At 47.4% G+C, this 13,350-nt stretch overlaps 2 protein-coding genes across 5 annotated transcripts in view; one reads left to right on the top strand and one right to left on the bottom strand.

Annotated features, from left to right (window-relative positions):
* Window positions 1-11,922, bottom strand: part of slf1 (SMC5-SMC6 complex localization factor 1) — a 73,936-nt gene extending 62,014 nt beyond the window's left edge. The window contains exons 1-2 of one of the 2 annotated variants that reach the window (XM_033017290.1): window positions 11,482-11,922; window positions 7,568-7,681 (exon numbers count right to left, since the gene is read on the bottom strand). In XM_033017290.1, coding sequence (XP_032873181.1) covers window positions 7,568-7,681 — 114 coding nt within the window. In that variant the 5' untranslated portion in view covers window positions 11,482-11,922. The remainder of the gene's footprint in view (window positions 1-7,567; window positions 7,682-11,481) is intronic. The other variant, XM_033017291.1, reaches the window with a different exon arrangement.
* Window positions 11,900-13,350, top strand: part of kiaa0825 (KIAA0825 ortholog) — a 309,772-nt gene continuing 308,321 nt past the window's right edge. For 2 of the 3 annotated variants that reach the window (XM_033017289.1, XM_033017287.1), the window contains exon 1: window positions 11,902-12,006. The gene's annotated coding sequence lies outside the window, so the exon portion shown is untranslated. Of the gene's footprint in view, window positions 12,022-13,350 lie in introns of all 3 variants that reach the window. The other variant, XM_033017288.1, reaches the window with a different exon arrangement.

Here is a 13,350-nt window from a genome sequence, read left to right as displayed (position 1 = left end):
TTATATGCATTTTACTGTCCAATGCTTAAGAAAGTAGATTCTGAATACATTTCCCAAATTTTAAACTTTTGAATGGTCTGGACATAGACTGAAACTATTATTTCATCGCTGAAATTATTGCTGTTACGCATTAAAGAGAATACAGGTAATAATTTCACTTCTATTGGTGAGGGGACCTTATCCTTTCAAAGGTGCAAGGCATATTCAAATTAAGAAGCTACATTTAATAAGCAATTTTAAATGGTTCTATCAGACTATAAAACAAAATGTAATTGCAATCCAATTATTGGAGAACAACAGTACAGGAAACCACACAAAAATGCATTTTGCTATTGGCATTTAATTTGTGTTATAAGCAGAGCTATACAGAGTATACCCAATATCAGAAAACCTTGAAAAACATCTTGCAAAACTTTGGTTGTAGAGACAAAATTATGATTCCCAAGGTCCAGTACTGAGTACCCAGTATTAAGAATAAGGGGTAGAACGGAGATGAGGAAAAACGTTTTCACCCAGAGTTGTTAATCTGTGGAATTCTCTGCCTCAGAAGGCAATGGAGGCCGATTCTCTGGATGCTTTCAAGAGAGTTAGATAGAGCTCTTAAAGATAGCGGAGTCAAGGGACATGGGGAGAAGGCAGGAACGGGGTACTGATTGTGGATGATCAGCCACGATCACAGTAAATGGCGGCTTGCTCGAAGGACCGAATGGCCTACTCCTGCACCTATTGTCTATAGATACCCTAACTTTCCTCATATTATAGACAATAGGGATCATTCTGTAAGCCGTTTCAATTCTTCATCGAAAAGGCTTGAGGGACCAAGCAAAAATGAGGTATGGGCTAGGAATAGGCAGCTGGGATCTAGTGTATCCCTGGAGGAGTTTAGGAGTGAGTATATTAGAGAAGGAAATCAGGATGGCATAAAGGCACAGAACTTTTTTCACACAGAGAGTGGTGAATCTCTGGAACTCCCTGCCACAGAGGGTAGTCGAGGCCAGTTCATTGGCTATATTTAAGAGGGAGTTAGATGTGGCCCTTGTGGCTAAGGGGATCAGAGGGTATGGAGAGAAGGCAGGTACGGGATACTGAGTTGGATGATCAGCCATGATCATATTGAATGGCGGTGCAGGCTCGAAGGGCCGAATGGCCTACTCCTGCACCTAATTTCTATGTTTCTATGTTTTCTATGTCAGTCAAAGTCAATTTTATTCGTCACATGCACCCATAGGTGCAGTGAAATGAATTTGCCAGCAGCGATACACTTAAAAAGAACACACAATACACAATAAGATTTAACACAAACATCCACCACGGCATTCTTCACTGTGGTGGAAGGCAACAAAGTTCAGCCAATCCTCCTCTCTTGCTCATCCGTGGTCAGGGCCATGAATCCTCTGTAGTCGCCGCTACGGATGGCCCGATGCACAGGCCCTCTCGTTGGGATGATCCAAACTCCGACGCCTGGATGGTCGAATACACTCCTCGTCTTGGAGTGCCCGAATCGGCACTTTCTTACCGGAGACCGCGGCTTCATGATGTTATAGGATGTTATAGGCCGCAGGCCGGAGCTCTACACTGAAGGGATCCCAGACTTCGGATGGTAAGTCCACGCCACGCCCGCGGCTAGAAGCTCCGCAGACCACAGCCCCATGATATCAAAGTCACTAGGCCAGCGATCGGAGCACTGCTCTCTGGCGACCCCGGGCAAGGGCTCGCCCACTCCGCGATGGAAAAGTCCACGCTACGACTGCTGCCGATGCTCCGGGCCCGACTCTGGGAAAGGGCGCTCCAATCCATGTTGTTAGGCCGCGAGGAAGGCGACATGGACAAAGTTGTCTCTCCGTCGAGGAAGAGACCGAAAGCAGTCCCCCCCTTTTTTCGCCTCACCACCCCCCACAAGACACACTAAAACAAACATTTGGACACACTAAAAAATACAAAAAAAGTCTAAATAACAGACACGCTGCTGACAGGGAAGCCGACTCGCAGCGCCCCCACTGACCATGCAGTGGCAGTGGCAGTGGCAGATATTAAAGAAAATTCAAAGAGATTTTATGTACATAAAGGGAAAGAGAATAACTAAAGGGAGGAAATTAGGCCTCTCAAAAACCAACGTGGTCATCTACGTTTGGAGGTGCAGGATATGGGCAAGATGCTCAATTAGTATTTTTCCTGTTTTTACTGCGGATCTGTGATCGAGCCTGTCCTCGGGCACTGTCTGTGTTGAATTTGCACATTCTCCCTGCAAGCGTGTGGGTTTCCTCCCACATCCCAAAGAAGCATTGGCTTTGCAGGTTAACGTCTCTGTAAAATTGCCCCAAATGTTTAGGGAGTGGGTGAGGAAATTGGGATAACAGAACTTGTGTGAATGGGTGGTAGACAAAAAAGCTGGAGAAAATCAGCGGGTGAGGCAGCATCTATGGAGCGAAGGAATAGGCGATGTTTCGGGTCGAGACCCTTCTCTAGACTGATGTCGGGGGGGGGGGGGGGGAAGAAAGGAAGAGGCGGCGACAGTAGGCTGTGGGAGAGCTGGGAATGGGAGGGGAAGGAGGGAAAAAGCAAGGACTACCTGAAATTGGAGAAGCCAATGTTCATACCGCTGGCGTGTAAACTTCCCATGCAAAATATGAGGTGCTGTTCCTCCAATTTGCGGTGGGCCTCACTCTGGCCATGGAGGAGGCCCAGGACAGAAAGGTTGGATTCTAAATGGGAGGGTAGTTGAAGTGCTGAGCCACCGGGAGATCAGGTTGGTTATTGCGAACTGAGTGGAGGTGTTGTGCGAAGCGATCGCCAAGCCTGCATTTGGTCTCACCGAGGTTGATCATACACTGAATAATCCGACCACATTTTTTGTTTGGAAGTGGAATGAAATAATACAAATTGCATTCATTGCAACGTGTAAAAATAGTTGAGATACTGTATTATAATTTTGCTGCATGTCATTGTTGTGTATATCATGTCTTGATTTGTGAATATGTTTAGTTTGTGACTTTATAGTGTGTTTATAGTTTTTAAACACTAATAACACTTTTATTTTTCATTGATGGGAAGAACCCTCTGCATCTGATGAGCAGAGGGGGACTGAGAAAGATGGCCAAAAATCAGTCATAAGAGGTAGCGTTTTAACTAAAATCAATATACAGTGCAAACAAGAAGTTGTCAAGTTTCCACCACAAACAGCCACTTGCAGTGCTTCACTTCAAACCAACCACTTTTGTCTCCCCACCACCTGCTGTGCTTCACTTCAAACCAACCACTAACAGCCACTTGCAGTGCTTCTCTTTAACCAACCACCACCAACAGCCAAACTGCTGCACGAGTCACAGTGCCACCTCACAGGTGTTCAATCACAATGGATCTCATTTACATATGATATGACATCACAATGGGACAGGGGTGGGAGATTGGAACCTTCACGTGGTCCCACTATAATCAAATTGCTGCACGAGTCACAGTGCCATCTCACAGATGTACAACCACAATGGATCTCATTTACATATGACATCACAATGGGACAGGGGTGGGAGATCTCGCCCACTCCCTCCCTTCCACCCCGTGCCTTTCGCCCCACTCCCCCCTTCTCACTCTCTCCCCCCCCCTCACCCCTCTCCTCTCACCTCCCGCTCTCCTCTCCCCCCCTACCCCCTCTACCACCCCCATCCCTGTCTCCCCCTTCACCCTCCCGGCTCTCCTCCCCCCATTCTCATCCCCCTCTCTCTCCTCCCCTTCCCCACTCTCTCCCCTCTCCATTTCCCCCTCTGCCCCCCTCCCACCTTCCCTCCCCCCCCACCTCTACCACCCTCCTCTCCCTCCCCCCCTCTACCCCTTATTCTCCTTCCCCTCTCCACCTCTCCCCCCTCCAACTTCCCCTCCTCTCTCTCTCCCCACTCTAATCTGTCTCTCTCACCTCTAATCTCTCTCTCCCCCTCCCTTCCACCTCCTGCCTCCCCCCCCCACTCCCCTTCTCTCTCTCCCTCCTCTCTCTACCTCCCCCCTCTCCCTCTTCCCCTGGCTCCTCTCCCCCCCTCACCCACCCCTCTCTCCCCCTCCCCATCACCCTCCTCGCTCCCCTCCCCATCGTCATCCCCCTCCCTCTCCTTTCCCCCTCCCCCCCTCCCCACTCTCTCCCCCCTCCTCACCACTTTCTCCTCACCCCTCTCCCCCATTCCCTATTCTCCTCACCCCATCTCCTCCCTCTCCCTCTCTTCCACCCCTCCCCATCTACCCCTCCCTCCCCTCCCCCACCACTCTTCCCCTTCTCTCCCCCTCCCATCTCTCTCCCCCTCCCCCACCCATCTCTCTCCCACTCCCCCTATCTCTCTCCCCTTCCCCACCCCTCTCACATCCACTTCCCCATGACTCTCACATCCCCTCCCCCACCCCCTATCCCTCTCCCCCCCATCCCCCGCGCTCTCCCTTCTCCTCCCCTCCCCAATCTCTCCCCATCTCCACTTCCCCCTCCATCTCCTCCTCCTTCCTCCCCCCTGCTCTCCTCCCCCTCCCCACCCCCTATCTCCCTTTCCCCCTCTCCTCTCCACTCTCCCCCCCACCCATCTCCCCTCCTCCTCCCTGCCTCCCTCCGCCTCCCTCCTCCTCCTTGATAAAGGAACTTGAGGTTAATGAGCCATTAGGAGGTAGTGACCATAATATGGTCAGGTTTAATCTACAATTGGAGAGGGGGAAGGGGAGATCAGAGGTGTCAGTGTTACAGTTGAATAAATGGGACTATGGGGCCATGAGGGAGGAGCTGTCCAAAGTTGACAGGAAAGATACCCTAGCAGGGATGACGGTGGAACAACAATGGCAGGTATTTATAGGAATAATACAATAGGTGCAGGATCAGTTCATTCCTAGGAGGAAGAAAGATTCCAAGGGGAGTAAGGGGCGACCGTGGCTGACATGGGACGTCAGGGACAATATAAAAATAAAAGAGAAGTACAACGTAGCAAAGATGAGCGGGAAGCAAGAGGATTGGGCAATGTTTAAACAGCAACAGAAGATAACTAACAAGACAATACGGGGAGAAAAGATGATGTATGAAGGTAAGCTAGCCAAGAATATAAAGGAGGATAGTAAAAGCTTCTTTAGGTATGTGAAGAGGAAAAAATTAGTCAAGACAAAATTTGGACCCTTGAAGACAAAAAAAAGTGAATTTATTATGGGAAACGGGTAGGGTAGGTACACAAAAATGCTGGAGAAACTCAGCGGGTGTAGCAGCATCTATGGAGCGAAGGAAATAGGCAACGTTCGGGCCAAACCCTTCTTCAGACTGATGGGGGTGGGGGAGCGGGTAGAAGAAAGGAAAAAGGAGGAGGAGGAGCCCGAAGGCTGAGGGATGGGAGGAGACAGCCCGAGGGCTGAGGAAGGGGAGGAGACAGCAAGGGCTAACAAAATTGGGAGAATTCAATGTTCATGCCCCCAGGATGCAGACTCCCCAAGCGGAATATGAGGTGCTGTTCCTCCAATTTCCGGTGTTGCTCGCTCTGGCCATGGAGGAGACCCAGGACAGCGAGGTCGGATACGGAGTGGGAGGGGGAGTTGAAGTGCTGAGCCACCGGGAGGTCAGGTTGGTTATTGAGGACAGAGCGGAGCTTTTCGGCGGAACGTTCGCCCAGCCTCCGCTTGATACTGAGCGGAGTTGAACAGGTACTTTGGATCCATCTTCACTAAGGAGCACACAAACAATCTTCCTGATATAGTAGTGGCCAGAGGATCTGGGGTGACGGAGGAACAGAAGGAAATCCACATTAGGCAGGAAAGGTGTTGATTGGACTGATGGAACTGAAGGCTGATAAATCCCCAGGGCCTGATGGTCTGCATCCCAGGGTACTTAAGTAAGTGGCTCTAGAAATTGTGGACGCATTGGTGATCATTTTCCAATGCTCAAAAGATTCAGGATCAGTTCCTGTGGATTGGAGGGTGGCTAATGTTATTCCACTTATTAAGAAAGGTGGGGAAAAACAGGGAATTATAGACCAGTTAGCCTGACATCGGTGGTGGAGATGCTGGAGTCAATTATAAAAGATGAAATAGCCGTACATTTGGATAGCAGTAACAAGATCGGTCAGAGTCAGCATGGATTTACGAAGGGGAAATCATGCTTGGCTAATCTTCTGGAATTTTTTGAGGATGTAGCTAGGAAAATGGACAAGGGAGAGCCAGTGGATGTAGTGTACCTGGACTTTCAGAAAGCATTTGATAAGGTCCAACATAGGAGATTAGTGGGCAAAATTAGGGCACATGGTATTGGGGGTAGAGTGCTGACATGGATAGAAAATCTGTTGGCAGACAGGAAACAAAGAGTAGGGATTAGCGGGTCCCTTTCAGAATGGCAGCCAGTGGCTAGTGGGGTACTGCAAGGCTCGGTGCTGGGACCGCAGCTATTTACAATATACATCAATGATTTGGATGAAGGGATTCAAAGTAACATTAGCAAATTTGCAGATGACACAAAGCTGGGTGGCAGTGTGAACTGTGAGGAGGATGCTATGAGAATGCAGGGCGTCTTGGACAGGTTGGGGGAGTGGGCAGATGCATAGCTGGTGACGTTTAATGTGGATAAATGTGAGGTTATCCACTTTGGTATCAAAAACAGGAAGGCAGATTATTATCTAAATGGCGTCAAGTTGGAAAAAGGGGAAGTGCAACGGGATCTGGGGGTCTTGTTCATCAGTCTAGGAAAGTAAGCATGCAGGTACAGCAGGCAGCTGATTTGAGGAATCAGCGTCCCCTAATTTGAGGAAGGACATTCTTGCTATTGAGGGAGTGCAGCGTAGGTTTACAAGGTTAATTCCCAGGATGTCGGGACTGTCGTATGCTGAGAGAATGGAGCGGCTGGGCTTGTACACTCTGGAGTTTAGAAGGATGAGAGGGTATCTTATTGAAACATATAAGATTGTTAAGGGTTTGGACACGCTAGAGGCAGGAAACATGTTCCCGATGTTGGGGGAGTCCAGAACCAGGGGCCACAGTTTAAGAATAAGGGGTAAGCCATTTCGAACGGAGACGAGGAAACACTTTTTCTCACAGAGAGTTGTGAGTCTGTGGAATTCTCTGCCTCAGGTTCTCTGGATACTTTCAAGAGAGCTAGATAGGGCTCTTAAAGATAGTGGAGTCAGGGGATATGGGGAGAAGGCAGGAACGGGGTACTGATTGGGGATGAACAGCCTTGATCACATTGAATTACAGTGCTGGCTCAAAGGGCCAAATGGCCTACTCCTGCACCTATTGTCTATTATGATGGGGGGGGGGTAAGAATAATGGAAGTGTTTGGAAAGAGACATCAGAGAGCTAAAGTGGAGGTGTGGTAAGGCAGTGGGTGTTAGAAAATGATCTATATTTAATCAGAATCAGATTTTATTCGCCAAGTATGTTTTGCAACATAGGAAGAATTTCACTGAATTTTATTGGATGTAGAGATGGGATGTAGAGAGGAAAGGGGGTATGAGGAAGAAATATAAATTGTGGAAAGTTAAAAAAAAAAAAAGCCCAAATCTAGAGGAAGATGGACACATTGGATTTTTCAGCAGGTCAATAAAATCTAATTTGTTTATTAATTGAGACTTACATGTTCATGAAAATAAACGCAGTCAAGTTGAACAAGTAATTTGATAAGTGTGTCTTTTTCAGGGTGTTTGAATCCAGTCAACTGTATTATAGGTTTCTGAACCAGTCCAGCCATCTGCAAAAGACAAAAATTATAGTGCACAAGATCACATTCATAATTGGCAAACAAACGTTCTTATTGAAGAAATTGAAGTACACAATTCATCAACCTCCTCTCTTATTGGATAAGGAAGAAGAAGCATGTTTTCAGCAGTAACTCCTATCTCAATTGTGCCTTAAACTGAGCAGATTCCATTTATAGCGCAGAGACCTTTGCTAAACAGGTTGATCTTAGAGAGCTACATGTACAGCTCATATTAACACATGCCACTTACTATGAATGCATTCAACAGTCTTTTGCATCTTTTATTAACCAATAATTGAATACTTCTTGATAGTCAAAATGCCCACCAGGTATATTTTGTTAAAAAATAAACTAGATTAACTCGATGAATTGGAGCTGCAACAGTGTGCTGATTCAGCCCAGATTCAGCCCCCTCACATTGAACAGTAGGGGTCTGATGAGTGTTGTAGGCCAGAGGATCTCGGACTAAAAATACATTGTTCCGTGAAAGGGGCAAAGCGGGCCCCTGATGGGGTGGTGAAGTCTGCTTTTTGAAACACTGGCCTTAATCAGTCAGGGAACCGAGTTCAGAAGTTGAAACATTACGATAGTTTTTTTAAGATGCTAGTGAGCTTTCCCCAGGGTAGGGGACTCAAAAACTAGGGGACATAGGTTTAAGATAGCAGCAGAAAGATTTAATAGGAACGTGAGGGGCAATGATGTTGCACAGAGTGGTTGGTCTATGGAGCGAACTGTCAGAGGAAGTAGTTGAAGCAGGTACAGTAACAACATTTGGACAGGTATATGGATAGTAAAGAATTAGAGAGGTATGGGCCAAACAAGGATAAATGAGACTAGTTTATGATACGATACGATAAAACTTTATTTATCCCAGGAGGGAAATTGGTCTGCCAAGTCATAAAACGCAACAAGATACATGAAATTAAAATGACGAGTGGAATATGCTCCTAGAAACATAGAAAATAGGTGCAGGAGTAGGCCATTCGGCCCTTCGAGCCTGCACTGCCATTCAATATGATCATGGCTGATCATCCAACTCAGTATCCCCCTGATCCCTTTAGCCACATCTAACTCCCTCTTAAATATAGCCAATGAACTGGCCTCAACTACCTTCTGTGGCAGAGTATTCCAGAAATTCACCACTCTTTGTGTGAAAAATGTTTTTCTCATCTCGGTCCTAAAAGATTTCCCCCTTATCCTTAAACTGTGACCCCTTGTTCTGGACTTCCCCAACATCGGGAGCAATCTTCCTGCATCTAGCCTGTCCAACCCCTTAAGAATTTTGTAAGTTTCTATAAGATCCCCCCTCAATCTTCTAAATTCTAGCGAGTAGAAGCCAAGTCTATCCAGTCTTTCTTCATATGAAAGTCCTGACATCCCAGGAATCAGTCTGGTGAGCCGTCTCTGTACTCCCACTATGGCAAGAATGTCTTTCCTCAGATTAGGAGACCAAAACTGTACGCAATACTCCAGGTGTGGTCTCACCAAGACCCTGTACAACTGCAGTAGAACCTCCCTGCTCCTATACTCAAATCCTTTTGCTATGAATGCTAATATACCATTCACTTTCTTCACTGCCTGCTGCACCTGCATGCCTACTTTCAATGACTGGTGTACCATGACACCCAGGTCTCGTTGCATCTCCACTTTTCCTAATCGGCCACCATTCAGATAATAGTCTACTTTCCTGGTTTTGCCACCAAAGTGGATAACCTCACATTTATCCACATTATACTGCATCTACTATGCATTTGCCAACTCACCCAGCCTATCCACCAAGTTTGCCCACTCACCCAGCCTCCTCAGTTTGACCAGTGTGTCATGGAGGGGGTGAACTGTATTGTCCAAGATGCTTCACAGTTTGAGGAGCATCCTCCCCTCCAAGACCACATCCAGTGAATCCAACTCCACCCCCAGGATGAAGCCAGCCTTTCTGATGAGCTTGTTAATTCTGTTGGCATCCATGCAGCCTTCGCCCTGCTATCCCAGCACGCGACAGTGAAGATGGCACTGGCCACCACCGATTGAGAGAACAGCTGCAGCATTTCACTGCAGATGTTGAAAGAGCGGAGCCTCCTCAGAAAGTACAGACAGCTTTGTCCCTTCTTATACAGTGACTCAGCATTCCCGGACCAGTCCAGTTTACTGTCCAGGTAAACTCCAAGGTACTTGTACTCCATTGTAAACTGCACATCCACACCCTTGATGGAGACTAGGGTATTCCTCTCCTCCTAAAAGTCCACCACTAACTCCTTAATCTTGTCAGTGTTGAGCAGGTGATTCAGCCTACACCACTCAACAAAGCCATTGACTACATCCCTGTATTCAGCTTCCCTCCCCTCATTGATGCAGCCCACAGAGTCATCCGAAAATGTCTGCAGGTGGCATTAGTCCGAGTTGTATCTGAAGTCCGACGTGTAGATGGTGAATAGGAAGGGAGAGAGGACCGTCCCCTGTAGGGTCCCTGTGTTGTTCACTTCCATGACAGAGACACAGTTCTGTAGCCTGACATACTGTGGTCGTCCAGTTGGGTAGTTGGTGATCCAGATCACCAATGGAACATCCACCCGCATATTCGGCAGTTTGCTCCCTAGCAGTGCAGGCCGGGTGGTGTAAAAGCACTGGAGAAGTAAAAAAAAAAAACATGACTTCACAGTGCTTCCCAGCTTACCCAGGTGAGCATTGGAGGAACAATGGAGCAGGTGGATGATGGCATCCTCAACCCCCACCTTTGTTTGGTAAGTGAACTGCAGGGGGGGGTCCAGGTAGGGTTTAACCAAGGGCCGCAGGTGAGTGAGCACCAGCCTCTCCAGGGACTTCATGATGTGTCAGGTCAGCGCCACCAGTCTTTGGTCACTGTAGGAGCTGGGACGCATCCTCTTCGGTACAGGAACCAGGCAGGATGTCTTCCACATCACAGGAACCCTCTCCAGGCTCAAGCTGAAGATATGCTGGAGTACACCGCACAACTGACTGGCACACGCATTGAGTACCCTAGGGCTGACACCATCGGGACCCATGACTTTGCCTGGGCGGAGTCTGCTCAGCTCTTTTCTCACCTGTTCAGTCTTGTTAGTCAGGTGTGACAAAGAAAGGGCAGAGGAAGTGGACCAGGGGGATTGAGGAGAGTCTGTGGGGAGGGTGGGCAGAGGCCCCTCTATCAAATCTGTTTAAAAAAAGTTTAGTTTGTTGACCCAGTCCTTCCCCAGGCCACTGGTCATCTTGTAGCATGTAATTGGTCTTCAAACTGCTCCACAAATCCATTATGTTGTTCTGCTGAAGTTTCAGCTCCCTCCTGTAGTCATCCTTGCCCCTCTTAGTCTCACCTTCAAATCCCTCTTTTTCTGGTTGAGAATGTTAGATGAGGCATCTTGGTTAGCATGCACGAGTTGGGGCGAAGGGCCTGTTCTCGTGTTGTACGAGTCTATGATACATAAAGCCTGACGCAGTGGGTGAAACAGCAGAATCTATGGGCTCGAAGGAATGCTGGATTCTTCGCATCGAAACCATACAACACTTCACCCGCAGATGCTGCTCGACCCGCCGAGTTCTTCATGTTTCTTTCATTGAGAACGAAAGGACGGCCGAGAAAGAGCACATTATAAGTAGAGACCGAGTACCACAGCCATTTCACTGGCTACAGTTAACTTGTGACGACTGGGACCGTGGCATTAGTCCTCTTCAACTGTAATTAAACTTTCATGATTCAGTAAGACAGCGTTTTAAAAAAAAACGCAAGAAAGCAAAATATACATTTAAGGTCAGAAATAGTAAATTCCTGGGCACGTTACCTTTGCAGTTATAACGCAAATGGACAAGTTGCCGCCGTGTTTGGAATGAATATGCGAGGCTCTCTCCCGCCAGCACCAGCTCCGGCTCCGGTCCCGGCGATCTCGCGCTGCCCGCCGTTGCTCCCGGGCCGCTCTCGCGCGCGGATTTAAACCAGCCTCCACCGCCAGAAAGTCAGCTCCTCCTTCCCAAAGATCTCACTCCGGACAGAGGGAAGAGAAACAACCCTCATGTCGCAAATCGACTAGCGGGCTTGCACAATTGTAACCTAATGCACCATTAATATTTGACTCTGCTGTACAAAGATACCAGAGGAACGTCTTTCCTGCTGTATTCGTCGTGTTGCTTATATTACAGCAAATATTCTCTCTGTCTCTCGCGCTCTCCCTCCACTCCACTCCGCCAGTTGGTCCGAGTCGCTCGTGCTGACGCTCGCGACGCGTATCCGAGCGACGCCGGTTAGTAAACACCAACGATCTCCGCTATAAGATCTTTAGTAAACACGGCGCTGAGGCTCCCAGAAAGAAGTCAGCGGTGAGCAGGTAAGTTTTGCAGATCCCAAAATAGCTCAATCAGCTCGTTCATCTTGTGTGGGATCGGTTCGAGTACACTATTGTCGCAATTTCCCCCCCCCCTCCCCTCCCCCGTTCTTCGTCTTTTTTCGGCGTGGGGTTCTTGGTTCTTGGTCCTCCAAAATATTCCAAATTGAATTTAAACTGGAGGTGGTGAAGGGAGGGATTAAGCCAGAAGGGGTTATTGGGAAGAAAGTGCTACTTTAAATGTAGTTGCATCAGGTTGCGTAACTATAGTTGAGTGGAGATTATTCCATGCTTTAATTGTGCGTGGGAAGAACGAATTGCTGTACACATCTGTCTTTGTAGCTGGGATCACAAATTGGATCGAATGCCCTCGTTGTACAGTTTATTTTTAATTTTTGATGCAGTAATTGTCAATTGAAATGCGAATTCAGGCCTGCCGAGATTCAACAAATAATACGTCTTGATATTTCCATAGACAAATTGTGTTTTTCTACTTTGAACCAATTTAGCCATTCGTTTTTAAAATTATTTCACTCACATGGCATTTATTGATGTTGCGTGCGGGAATGTTGCTGCAGCTGCTGAAAATTTGCTATTCACTGCCTTCGTTTCAATGACAGAATCTTGCTTAGGTATATAATTTGGGGGATGAAAAGAATACGTGAACGAAATGGGTAAAAAAGGGGGGATTTGCACGCAAATGGAATATTAAAATTGGCATATCAGTGGCCAGTGTATATAGGTGAAGGGATTGACAGGACTTGTGGATGAACAGGACATGGAGCGAGTTAGGGTATGGTGTAGAAATTGACAAATCAGGAGATAATGCAACCATTGATTGGGTCTTCAAGAGTAGGTAAGCTGAGGTGAGTGATGTAAGAGGGATGGGCTACAATTTTTGATGTGGATCTAAGATGGTATCTATATACTTAAAAGTCTGATCTTGGATGTGTATTTATTTGTGTGTATGTGTTTGTGTATAATCACATCTTCTCGAAAAAACGACGTGCTAACGTTAAAATATTAATTATTCCGGTAGAGACATTTCTTGTGGAGTCCCAAATCTCCTTATCTGAAAATGTCATGCTTTATTTCTCGAGTTATTTCAAGATGGCGGCGCTGCCTTAGCAGCTGCGGCTCGCCTGCAGTCCATCTGTTTTTTTCCGTTTTTTTTGTTGTTCTTTTGTCCTGTTTTAGTTAATTTTTGGTTTATTAGGTTGTGTATGTGTGTGGGTGGGGGGGAGAAACATGTTTTTGGTCTCTTCCTTCGGGGGGGATGCGACTTCTCTTGTCGTATCCCCCGTCTCCGCCTGCGCCGAGACCTAATAGCGG

The sequence above is a fragment of the Amblyraja radiata genome, chromosome 3 (genome assembly GCF_010909765.2).
Source record: "Amblyraja radiata isolate CabotCenter1 chromosome 3, sAmbRad1.1.pri, whole genome shotgun sequence".
NCBI classification, from domain to species: Eukaryota; Metazoa; Chordata; class Chondrichthyes; order Rajiformes; family Rajidae; genus Amblyraja; species Amblyraja radiata.
The sequence above is the reverse complement of the archived record's forward strand: the minus strand, read 5'-3'. Positions and strand labels throughout refer to the sequence as shown.